Raw genomic sequence first — 13,110 nt, 5'->3', positions numbered from 1 at the left:
TTATCATTAGCAATTTTATCGAAGTAGAATATCAAGTAGTGTGAGAATGACAGTATGCCTAACAGTTTGATATTTGTAATTTCAAAGTGAATAAACCCTCGTCTCTTTTTTGGTCTGAATAAACTCTCGTCTTAATCTCCAAGGAAATGTATTGATTATTTTAGTCTCTTAACTTTTTTAACACCAAATAATAATTCATCGCTTACGCAGATTCACTTGCTGCCTAACTGTATTCATTGCAAAAATCTGTTTGGCTCAAAGCAGGAAAATGTTGCTTTAAGAAAGAATCTCGCAATGTTTATTGTTCTATTGAAACGTCCTTTGGTGGGAAAGAAAATAGACCCTTAACACTTGATGCTAGTGGACCATAGTTATCTGGAGTTGCTTGTGGTGTTAAGTGACATCCACGGACAAGAATTTTGTCTTCTTGCACAACAAAACCTGTAGTTCTACAGATGATAGCTCACGTGAAGAGTTTGGAGCAGAACCATTGGGCCTGAAGATATTTGCATGATTGACCAACAGATTTTCTACTGGGAGTCATCTAAGTCCATGTCAGGAAAACTGTGTTTTACTAATCCGGTTCTGCTTCAAACACTTTCGGACATTAACTATAGCATATAGCGACTCCTACGCAGGCTGTTCTGCCTCAAGGCATTGGGAGTTCAGGACTTTGTTGGGTGATCCATGCTGCATGGATTAGACTGGCCTTCATTAAGGCATATTATCAAGGAAGTAGACTTCCAATTCCTTACCGTTAAGATACTATAACAAAATGTTAAAATATTATATTAAATAACATGTTTTACTCCTTAAAATTGTTAGCATTAAATATTTTAATTCTTGAAATTTTAGTTTTGATATTTTAAATCATTCATCGATTCATCATTTTTTTTATTCTTTTTTAACATCATCTTTAAAACTCATTATAAAAAATCACAATAACACTTCATTTTTTTCTCAAATCTTCTACAGCTTTTTTTGTCTTTACTATCAAATTTATTTTTACAATTTATTTGAAATAGTCACACAAATTTTAACTTTATAATTTCAATAACAAAATATAAAAATAAAAAATGCCAAAAAAAAAAAGAATGAAGACAGAACATGTTTTGTCGACAATAGAATTAAGATTGAGAGGAATGAAAATAATTAAAAAAGTCATGAAAAAAAGCCTTCCTAATTACATAAGAATTTTTAGCATTGTATTGACCAAAAGAAGAAAATAGAGATTAACAATGAAAAATGATGTTATAATAATTTTCAAAAATAATAATTTCTAACATTGATAATTTTATGCACTAAAATACTCGACACAAACAATTTTTAAGACTAAAATAAATAAAAAAAACATATTCCACATCATATATAATATTATTTTTTCTATAGAATGAATTATATATGTTACTTAACATCACATTTCAAGATCCTATTATTATATTTTAACAATGTATGATTTTAAGAACTAAATTGATTGATAAAAAAATATTAAAAATATTTTAAAATCTCAAAGAATAAATTGCCTAACATTAACAATATTAAGAACTAAATTAGGAATTTACTCATTATTAAGGTGTACGGATTATTCAAAACCTCCATTTTAGTCGTGTTTTGGAAACCTTCTCCTAACGATCTTAGAGACTAAATTAGGAATTCACTTATGCATTCAACATTTCTCAATTCCTTGTGTAGGCTAGCTGGCCTCATTAAATGATGCAGTTCCCTTTAACTTTGGAATAGGAGAAGTAATCAGCTAGAAGAATAACACGCTGGATCACCTGATGTAGCATTGGAATGCTCATGAATAGGTTGCATTACCATAATATTAGTTTCTATGAAGAATAATGGTCATATGACTGAAAGACAAATCCAGCTTTGTATTTTATGCTTGTATCTAATTTAATGAGTGAGGCTTTGAGGTGATGATTGTTCAGGTGTGCATAGTCTGAAAGAATCAAGCGATAGAAAAGATGGCACGTGAAATACATTGAAGCAACAATGAGATACCACAAGATCTCTTCTAATAATTTCTATGAGAATTCTCATAGAGCATATAACCCTTTCAATACAATCAAACACATGACATTTGGGATTTTTTTTTCTCTCTTAGTTTTTTTGAGACTAAAAAGAAAGAAAAATGGCAAGTTAACAATAATAACTGTCAGAAAGCATGCGGAATAAAGGAGTATCCTAAAGTTTTGTAATGAGGGACTGATGTTGGAGGTTTATTGATAAGTCATTCACAGAACTAACAAACTCACAAGCTAAATGGAGGTTTATTGATTTCTCATCCACAGAAATACCATCAATGCAACCAAAAATATTTATAAACAAGTAAGAGGCAGTGCAGTCCACAATGCTCACCAACTTCCTAGAAATCCACTGCAACTAAACATGGCCCTACCAGCTGCTTGTCAGAAGTAGAAGTGTTTTTTTATACCCAACAGTTGAGATTAATATCAATATGCAAGGGATGAAAAATCCATTTGCAGGTGCAACTCAAACAGATAACACATGATACCCCGTCGCAAACAGTTATGGAAGATAGACCATTCTTGGCAAGGGATCTAGTAAGTGCATTTGTATAACCACCAAAAACTGACTAACATGCAAAGGATTAAGAATTAGTCACTTCCCCTCCCTCACAATGGTCCTCTTGAAAGTCGGTCCTAAAGCTACCAGGTTCTCTAGGAACCTAGCTGATCCCTTTGCTACATGAAATAGACTACCTGCCCTAGTTTCTGACTCTATTCCTAACCAATGTAGGATATATTAACACATCTTCCTCACCTTAAGGACTGGACATCTGGACTAGACATCTGCATGAGTGGACCCAATAGGATTGGACTGGACATTTGTAGGTAGTCCAATGTTCAAATTGAATAGGCTCTGATACCATATTAAGAAACTTGAGCTCAATTCACTTCTAAAAACTAACTCATAAGAGGAGGACTGCCCTAACCTTTACAAGGAGTATTCTATCTCTGTTCCGAACCAATGTGGGACATCTTAACATTTATAAACCATGTAAAACTAGAATACTGCTTTCACTTATTTTTCATGCAGAATGGCATGAAAAATAACCTAAATTGATATTGATGGGATTGTTATCAGAAATAGCAGAGAAGAGGAACCTTCCAGAGAATTTTTGTTTTATAAGGATAGCCATAACCTCAATTTATGCTGCCCTAGGGAAACCACCCTCAAAAGACAGTTTACGTTAATCCTTGAAACTTGTACATCTCCAATATGATTTTGCATTTTATTGATTTCAAGCCCAACAACAGTCGAAAAATGTTATACTCAGTTATCTCTTCCAGAAATAAGAATAGTTTTACCATTCATTATATTTCAATCAAGATGCATTTGCACACTGTACATCAGTAACCTGCTTCAGTTGATCGCTATTCAGCTAACAAAACATCTATACATAAAAAACAGAATTTCTCAATGCTAGTTAAAGAGAGAAAAATATCATCATCATCAAACATAAAACGTCAGGTATTTACTCTGACTACTTAACATCAATCTTGCAGCAACGCTCTTCAACAATTAATTTCAACACTTGGAATGCCCCTCAGAAACAGAGCCCTAATTTTGTTATCAGCTTAAATTTTCCTCCCATTCAAACCTTGTCAAAATTTTATGACCTACATGGTGCAAAACTAGTTTTATGAACTTCCTACAAGATGATTTTATACACACAGCAAATATAAAGCCTTGTCTAGCAAAAGATGTCAGTAATCATACAAAACAAACAAAAAGTTAATATTGCCTGAATGACCTTCTCAGGGACTCTCTAAAAGGAAAAACAATGCATAATTGACACTAATAAATTTCCCCGTTCTTGCAGATTAAAGTGCTTTTCCTTGATTTTGTAGATCGTGTCCAAGTCATGCCACCAATTGTCCATAAAGAATAGAGTATAACGCCAAACAAACAGAAGTGCTATGAGGTTACCTTTATCATCACAACATAACTCCATGTTTGCATGGAGAAAAATCATTACCATTCTTCATTTCTCAAACCTTGTAATCTGTGACTATCATCACCAAAACATTGTGCGCACTAATTAAATGATTCCATGAATAATATACATATGAACTATCCTCATTTAGAATATACACAAGAAGTATATCGGCCTTCTGGTGAAGTACATTTGACACTTTGTTGGCGACAAAAACTATAGAATAGCAGTGATGGTCAACAGGGACTGCAAAAGTGGGAGACATCATAAACCCGTGAAACATTGCTGCTACTTGTGCATCACAATAAAAAAACCCGCACGACAAACAGTCATCCATCCAATCCAATCACCACCAAATATCATCTGTGACCTTCAATCAACCCCTCCAACTCTCTCTGCCCAAACCTCCGACCCTGTAGATTGGCATCCCTACACCTGGCCGCAAAGTAAAACACCAGCCAAGTAACCATGAAGTAAACCTCCATGGTCGACTGAAACATCTTCGCAAACGACCTCCCGCAAACCTGACCCAAACCCCACCTCACAAACGACCCGCAAAGAATAGCCTCCAAGCACTTTATCTGTATAGCCTGGTTCAACATGGTAGATATCAAGTAACAACCTTCCTTCACAATCTCCCTACCACTCCTCCTGGAATCCACAATGGCAACCCAAGCATCAACAGAAAATATGAAAGCCACAAAAGTATCCACCAGAAACCAAGTAAACAAGAACCCAGAAATCTCCTTCTCAAACCCTCTAACCCAAGGCGACATAACCGAAAAGGGCATCAATTTCAACCTAACAAAAAGCTTGAAGAACGAATACTGATCCTCAATTTCACCAAAATACCACAATCCCAGAAGCTGAGTCAATGCATCCCTCACAGCCCATCTCATCAGAATAAACCCCGAAAGCCTCTTCAGACCTAATCTCGATCCATCCCAAAACAAACCCGTAATCGAACTAAATCTTCCTACCAGATCATTAACAACAGCAACGAAAACAACACCTAGTACCCACGAATACGTTACCAGAAAAACAAGAATCACCCATCCATAAGCCGCGGATAAGAAACTCACCAGAAAGAACAACGCCGCCGCATCACGACGACCCACCTCAAACCCCTTCACGAAGAATTGCAAATCCACGCCTTTCTCCATCTCTTGCCTGTTCCCCAAATCACCCTTCTCGTTTTTCTCCTCTTCTTCGTTATCCTCATCTCTATCGTCATCCACCGACGACGATAACCCCTTCGCCTTGAACGTCGTGCCGGAACGAACCACCTCAGAAACCCTAATTCCGTCGTCGGCAACGAGATCGGAGAATCCGGAGTCCGCAGTGAAGGGTCCGAACGCGAGGAAGCTTCCGTTGACGGGAGGTTTGGGATTGGACCCGAGCAGGGCGCGGCCATCGTCATCGTCGCCGGAGAAAAAGTCGTCATCTAGGGTTCCGACGCGGGTTAGGTGGAGAAAAGGGCGACGGCGGCGGAGCGCGGTGGCGGGGGAGGGGTGGTCGTGACGGTGGTGGTTGGCGTTTCCGGCAAGGTCGAGACGTGAGAGGAGTGCCCGGAGAGATGGATCGCGGTCGATGAAGGAGGTGACATGAGCGGTGCCGTTTTCAACGACGGTGCGGAAAGAGAGGATGAGAAGAGAAAGGAAGAGGAATGTGACGAGGTTTGAGGAGAAGGAAGACGTTGCTTCTCTCAGAAGTTGTGCCGTTGAACGCAGGTTCTGCAACCGAGGATGGTCGCTCATGGCGATTTTGGGTTCTCTTTTTTTTTTTTTTCTTCTTTCTTCTTTTGCGATTCCTTCTTCAATGGAGAAGAGGAGGTGGCTATCACTCACACACTTTCACGCGCTTTCGTAAATCCGTGGATTCGACGCTCTAGGTAAGACAATCAGATCAGAATACAGATAGATTGAGATACCTTTGTGTAATGAAATAATATGTCTGTGGATAAAGTTGAGAGGGCTTTACCATTAAAAATTAAATTAATAATAGTGAGAGTGAAATAGTGACTCACGCTCTGAAATTTAAATTTGTTGTCAATAATTTGGTTAGTTATGGTGTTATTTTGTTTGGAAGGTTTGTGGCTATTGATGCAACGACCCTTTTACAAGGAAAACTAAAAAAGGTAACGACAAAAGCATTGCTACCAAAAGAAAAGAACACGAATTATGAAAGCTTGTATGGTGTCTATAATAGTTTAAATAATCTGTCCCATTCTTGCATAATGGTTTCAAAATTTAAAATTTTCTGTATTTTGATGATACTTAAATTTTAAAACTAGTATATTGAAAATAATAAATAAATATTTTATTTTTAAAAAATCAACTAAATATTTATTTATTTATAAGCAAAAATTTTACTGGTTGAATACTTATTTATAGTTGGAGAGAGAAAAATGTATAAATATAGCAACAATAAATTAAAATGTGACAGTATTGAGTTCAGCTTACGTTAAAAAAAAATTGAGATAACATTTTAAAGTTAAAATAAGCAGGTTGAAAATTAACACGGTATACTACTTGAAAATACCGTTAAACGACTGATTAAATAATGAGGAGTGCTAAATGATTAAAAAAAAATTGTACGAATTTAACTAATATAACGTGTTTCAATATAACTGATTTAAAAAATAAAATAAAATAAAAAATAGAAGAGGATTTGACGGAAATCAAATCTGACAGCAATGTATAACTGTTTCGTCAATTTTCGTGTTTTGCTTTTCGTAATTTGCAGCAATTTTCTTAAATAATTTCGATATTAAACTTGGCCGGCGAAAAGAGGAAGGTTAGCATTGAAATAATGACATTTTTCTTTCCAAACCAACCAAAGGGAAATTCACGTTGAAACCGGATGAAGAATGTTAAAGCGATCCAGCAGGCAGATTTCAAGTAGGTAAATGTTTTATTGAACCTTAAATTAAGAAAATAAACAATTAGACTTTTGATTTTAAATTATATATATATATATATATATATATATATATATATATACATATGAATGAAAAATAAAGATTTGTTGAGGTAATTAAAGTTTTTCAAGCATGTTAGCTGATCCAAGAGAACCAATCAATCGGTGATTTGGTCTTGGGCCTCCAGGCAAAGGCATAATATCTCTTGTTACCCCTTAATCAAGTGCTTAGTGACCTTTTGTCTGAACCTTGCCCTATTTATGAGGGCCATACTGAAAGCATGAGATCAACTGAAAAGATAAAATTCAATTTAAAAAGAGATGTTTACCCTTTTCTATTTACGTTTCACTTTCTTTTTTTTTATCTTCACGTGTTTTCTATAAGAAACAATGGATTGTACAGTCATATTTACACATTTATAAATAATTTTGTTTACAAAGTTAATAAATTAAAATACACTGCATATAAAATTTTCAATTTAATTATTATAAAAATAATAAATTTTATTAATATAATAATTTATGATTAAACCATGGTATAATTTCTTTTCAATCAAAAATCACTTTTCACTTTTTATCAAAACAAGTTTTCACCAATTAATTTGAATTGTAAATTTGAAAGTGTTTTCAATTGTTAAAAAAGCTTGAATGGGAATTATTAAGTAAATTTAAATTGAATGAAAAGGGTGAGAATACAACGCTAATAATGTGGCATCGCTTGCATACTCGAGCATATGAAAGATATGATAACAATTTAATAACTTTTTGAAGGCAGCAATCAACAAATTAATAACAAACAGACCAGCCGAAGCAAATCGAAAAATTATATGATAATACAAAAACACAAACGTTATTCTAATGGTGCATATTAATCAAATTCTAAAAACATTAACCAGTAAATTGAGTTTTAGAAAGCTGTCAAACTCAAGCACTTAAAAATGTCCCAAGGACATGGGCTTGCATTAAAAGGAAATTATAATAATTATGTAATTTTATCGACAAAAAGCAACCCTAAACTTTTTTTTCATATAAATTAAAAGAGAATATCTTATGAAAAAAATTAAATCATAAAATTTTATTTTTTAAGCTTAATCAATCGGCCGTTAACTCACACTCGAAGTGGCAACAGTTTAGAATATGAGTCTAAGCACAACAACATAATATATATTTTGAATAAAAAGGACTCGACAACAAACTCGGCAAATGTAAGAAACGATGCCCTGATAGAACTACAGGATAACAGTTCAATTGTTCGTTTCTCTTCCACGGAAACTTTTTCTCATTTTCCCCAATCGGGGGATTGAAAAATCCAAAAGCACAGTCATATTGCAACTATCAGAGTACAACAAAAACTTCCTGCCAATCAAAACCTCATAAAAGCAACAGAACCGAGAGAAATCACTCAATGAAAATCAGGTTTCTCTGGGTACGTGCAGCCAGACCTTTGGATGATAACGTTTGCTGCGTAACAGCCAGCTCTCACACATTCTTCAATGGGCTTCTCCTTAACCAATTGAGAAAGAAACCCTCCAACAAATGCGTCTCCTACAAACACAATAAAATAAAATAAAGTAAAAAAAAAAAACGAGGGGAAGAAGAAAACTATATAACCATGTTTCCACAAACATTTTAGAATGAAGAAAATCAGCATCTTGCTTGTCACTACCAACATCTATTCCTGATATCCTCGGCAGTGCCTCGGTAATCATAAATAACATCAAACTTTCCATGTTGATTGCAATGTTGTGTGACAAAAATATACAATGCATTTAAAGGAGATGCAAAGAGGTATCGTGTGTTTGTGCATGAGAGATCTATAACTAGCATGGATTCTAGATTATATATCATCATCGAAGACAAACAACAACCAAAGCCCTTTTGCATTACATAAATTCCATTTAGATCCAAGTTCTTTCTAATGATTCTGCAACTCTAACAGGGGCTTATCGTCCAACTAATCCACCTATCCCCATCAAATATCCCCATATCATCATGGTAGACCAGGATGAGAAAATTGATATGTATGCAAGAAAGTTTAACATTTGAAGTTTTGAACAACTCCAAAAAGAAATAGCAAGTACCTGCTCCATTCGTGTCAACAAGTTTCTCTTTAGGCAAAAGTTCCACAGGGAACTTTTTCACCTTCCCATCCTCAGCAACACAAACAGGATCTGCACCCTGTGTGATAACCGTTATCCTTTTGTGTGTTCCTGATGCCTTTGGCCACTGGGAAATCTTTAGAGCTATCTCCTCAACATTATCAGTCTAAAAAAGAGGGAGGGGGAATCAAAAGATGTAGGTGGTTAACAATTTAACATTCACAACAAACAAGCGCAAGCCTAAAGATTAGCTATACAACGCTTACCTCCCAGCCATGAACCTTAGAAAATGTTCTCGCTTCAGTCTCATTCCCGAAAACAAAGTCCGTGTACCTGAATCCCAGAATGGACATCCTTAAGAACTAATATGAAAAATTTCATTCATTCTAATTGATAAGAGATGGATCCTTACTGCAGAGCTTTTTCCTGTACATCCTTGAAAAACTCACAGATAAAAGGAGCAGAAAGGTTCATCGCAAAGATCTGCATACGGAATAACATAAAAAAAATCACAAACTGCTGTTAAAAAGAAATTTTTCAACCACATTTTACCTTGTTATTTGCAGCAGCATGTTCAGCAACTAATTGGATGGAATCTGGTGATACAGTGAGAAAAAAGCCAGCAATATAGATATACTTGGCCTTTTCAACTGTGTGACGAAGAATTGTACAATAAAAAATGTTAGTCCTCTGTAATTACTCAGATATGAAGACAAGACACAAATAAAAGAGAGCCTGCATTGACCATCAACACTACAGCAGGGTACCTAATGCCCAATTTTCTGGTCTCTTCAAATGCTCAGACTTATAGCAATTTGCAGCCGCTAAGTTGGCCACAAGTGACCTGGAATCAGATGCATTCAAATGCAAGGCTTCAAAAATTTGTTTTGCAATCAAGTAAATATCAATTTAAAGGTATATACTTCCTTTAGAAAAAGCATAAGAAATCATTTCAATTATTTAAAAAAAAAAAAAGACAAACAAAAAACACACAAATTTTGATCAACTGACCTTTCACCACCAAGTACACAAACAGCACAAGTTCCAGTAGGCACTGTTTCATCCTCGTAATAGTGCACCTGATGAATGAATAACTAAGTTAATTCCTAAAACAGCTAGTACAGAGAAGCATGTGACAATGAGAGTAAAGGATGAAATTCATGATTAAACCTACATTTACACCAGCAAGCTTTGAGTTCTTCTTCATCTCTTCCCCAAACTTATCTTTTCCTATGCCACCCATGTAACTTGTTGCACCAGGCACTTGAAGCATCCACTACAACAGGCAAAAGCAAAGGGTAAGTTACTTTGATCAAAGCTACTACGTATTCAGATTTCAGAGTACTACCCACAAGTATGGTACATACCTGAGCAACCTTGATTGAATTCTGAGTGGCACCTGCCAAAACAAAAAAAAAAAGTAGAAATTGTCATTATGAACATGCACTCCAACTGCCGATTTCTTTTTTTCTTTTTTTGGTTTAGTTTGCAAATAATATTAAATAATAAAGCAATTAACTAAAACCCAATACTCCAGATCCAGGGCAATACCTCCAGCAATATACTCCACATTATATTTTTCAGCCATTTCTTCATACCTGAGATGATTGTGCCAATCATATCAATTAAACTCACAAAGGATATATTCTCCAACCATAAATAAACCCGTAACTAATACAGTAAAACAGTGAGGAGAGGGACCTAAAATCTTATCAAATAGGAAGTTGAATATCCTTTCACTGTAGTTTCAAGTCATACTTAACAATAATGCAAAATTACACCAATACAGTAATAAAAGAGTGCAGAGCATGACAGTAATTAAATGAGTATAAAAATAAGCCTATAAAACCCAGGAACCACAACAAACTAGCATGTTTATGACATTCAATACACTTCCCAAACAAACACAGTAGAGAACCGTAATACATATCGCTCCAAAGTGCAAGAGAATTCAAATAACAGAGGCTAAAGTGAAACGATACCTAACCCATTATCAAAACCTCAGTTACCAGATCAAAATCAACAAATCATAAGTATCAAAACAGCAAAAAGTATATCAAAATAGTGTAGGAGTAAAAGGAGATATCATACATAGGTTTGTGCTTGTCCTCTGCAAGAATTGCATTGTTCAAGGTGATGTCATATCTGTCACAAGTCACAGAGAAAAGAAAAGTCAAACATCATTCAAAAGCAGAAGCACGAGATCTGATCGGTACCAACGCGAAACACGATTTCATTTAGCCACACAATAAATCCATCAAACGCCGTTCTCTAAGTTCGCATCGCAATCAAAAACAAGTAAACGACAGCGAAGCGAAACAAAACGACGAAGAAAATGAAGGAAACGGCATGGAATGGAAGAAAAATGAAAGGTGATGAGTGAGGTACTTTTTCAAGAAGTCTTCGTCGACGACGGCGGAGATGTCGAGAAGAGGGTTACCCATGCCGAGGAGAATGCCTTCTGAAGTCATTGAAGATGAAATGAAAATGCAAATGAATTGCAGAGTTGAGTGAAGCGAAGAGTGAAGAAGGAGTGGAAGGTGCAGATCTACCTACTACAGGACGAGTGGCTCCTTATAAGTGCTTCAACTTTTTATTTATTTATTATCGTTTTTTTTTTATTATCTTTATTTATTATCGCTTCAACGACGCATTTTACCAACGTTAATTCCTCGAGTTAATTATTTTAAAGTTGGTCGAATTCATTTTAAGTTATGAAATATAAAATATGTTAATAAAAAAATTTATTCATAGTTTATTTTTAAAAAATGTTTATTTATAGTATAATAGTTTTTAAAATTAAAATCAGCAGTTTAAAATGTCAACATTCTTTAGTAAGGTGTATGGTTAAAAATAAAACATAGTAACTATGATTACATAAAAGTGTTTATATATTTTATTGTAAATCGTGGTTTTAATATAGTCTAGATATTTTTCACTGTGATTTATAATAAAAATACTTGATTGTTTTGATAATGTCACACTTAATAACCCAAATTATAATTAATTGTAGGCCAAGATATAAGTAATATTATAAGTTGTTTTTACTAACATTATTTGATTATCTTATTATTTTATTAATCATTCAATAACGACAACAGTATAATTATTAATCTCATTAATAGTCTGGCATAAATTGCTATTTCTTATATTTTTTTAACTTTTATTTGTGGATACAAAATTACATGTGTATTATTATTATTATTATTTTGTTTGACTAATTCATTCATTCGTTTCTTTTAGTTTAATATTCCTATCCATGCTATAATATTCTGTTTCTTTTATTGTTACTATTTTTCAATCACCAAACACGTAAAAGCTCTCTCTTTTAAAAATAAAATATTTGTTTAGATATCTATAATTAATTTTTTTTTCTACAACTAATAAGCCTGTAGTTGACCTACTAAAGATTTAAAATTTTGTTTATTTATTATTTGACCAAATTTAGTCCATCCTTATTTGACATTAAATTAAAAAAATAATTTATTTAAAAAAACTGATTATTTTTCTCAAAATAACTTAAACTACACATACATATGTTTTATTCATGTACCTGTTATCTTAATATATCAGATGACAATTAAAAATGACTATAAATAATTTTAGCTTCTGAAAACAATAATAATGCAATAATTATAATTGTAAACAAATTTATGCATGAAAAAGCATTTATAAAAAAAATAATGTTATATTGTTCCGTTAAAAGATAAAATAACACTTGTATTTCTATTTTTGGTTTTAAAAAAATAGAGTTTTATAATGTAAAAAAAAACGAATCTTTTATTTATTATTCTTTTCAATACAGTGTATAAGATTTGTAAATTAAGCTTTTCCAATTTTATAGTTGTATTTATTGTAAAAGAAATATTTATTATTTGAAACTATAACCCTCTACAATAACATTCGACAATTTATTTATAGTGCTATTTTTCACATTTGAGTTTATTATTAACACTGAATATAATGTTTTTATGAAATTCACATAATAAAAAAATTATTAAATGTGTATATTCAGTCAATTTTAAATATGTAATAAAATAAATTACAGTGCATCTAAATTTTTGTTACCTTCAAATGTTCAATGAGCTTTAATAGTTTAAAAAAATGATTATTATATTTTGACAA

General features: G+C 33.5%; 2 protein-coding genes across 2 annotated transcripts; both read right to left on the bottom strand.

Annotated features, from left to right (window-relative positions):
* Positions 1–3,705: 3,705 nt before the first annotated feature.
* On the bottom strand, positions 3,706–5,905 carry LOC113862639. The gene is made up of 2 exons (XM_027495734.1): positions 4,568–5,905; positions 3,706–4,480 (listed from the first exon to the last, which is right to left on the bottom strand). Exons 1-2 carry the CDS (start codon positions 5,722–5,724, stop codon positions 4,327–4,329), a joined length of 1,311 nt encoding a protein of 436 aa, XP_027351535.1. The 5' UTR covers positions 5,725–5,905; the 3' UTR covers positions 3,706–4,326.
* A 2,044-nt stretch (positions 5,906–7,949) lies between these two features.
* Positions 7,950–11,555, bottom strand: LOC113861543 (adenosine kinase 2-like). Its single transcript, XM_027494427.1, has 12 exons — positions 11,374–11,555; positions 11,077–11,130; positions 10,537–10,583; positions 10,353–10,384; positions 10,160–10,261; positions 9,997–10,064; positions 9,753–9,829; positions 9,538–9,635; positions 9,398–9,468; positions 9,252–9,318; positions 8,968–9,151; positions 7,950–8,431 (listed from the first exon to the last, which is right to left on the bottom strand). Exons 1-12 carry the CDS (start codon positions 11,454–11,456, stop codon positions 8,289–8,291), a joined length of 1,026 nt encoding a protein of 341 aa, XP_027350228.1. The 5' UTR covers positions 11,457–11,555; the 3' UTR covers positions 7,950–8,288.
* Positions 11,556–13,110: the final 1,555 nt, after the last annotated feature.

This window comes from Abrus precatorius, unplaced genomic scaffold (genome assembly GCF_003935025.1).
Source record: "Abrus precatorius isolate BTA unplaced genomic scaffold, Abrus_2018 Scaffold3, whole genome shotgun sequence".
Lineage (NCBI taxonomy): Eukaryota > Viridiplantae > Streptophyta > Magnoliopsida > Fabales > Fabaceae > Abrus > Abrus precatorius.
This window is presented reverse-complemented; position numbering and strand designations above follow the sequence as displayed.

Bases quoted from the DNA above. Each gene is read 5' to 3' on its own strand.
- LOC113862639 (XM_027495734.1), bottom strand. From the start codon at position 5,724: ATGAGCGACCATCCTCGGTTGCAGAACCTGCGTTCAACGGCACAACTT. The intron at 4,481-4,567 runs GTTGAACCAGGC...GGTTTGCGGGAG, and splicing joins TGTTACTTGATATCTACCAT to GTCGTTTGCGAAGATGTTTC.
- LOC113861543 (XM_027494427.1), bottom strand. From the start codon at position 11,456: ATGACTTCAGAAGGCATTCTCCTCGGCATGGGTAACCCTCTTCTCGAC. The intron at 11,131-11,373 runs GTACCTCACTCA...GACTTGTGACAG, and splicing joins GACGAAGACTTCTTGAAAAA to ATATGACATCACCTTGAACA. The intron at 9,636-9,752 runs GTACCCTGCTGT...TTCGTCACACAG, and splicing joins ACCAGAAAATTGGGCATTAG to TTGAAAAGGCCAAGTATATC.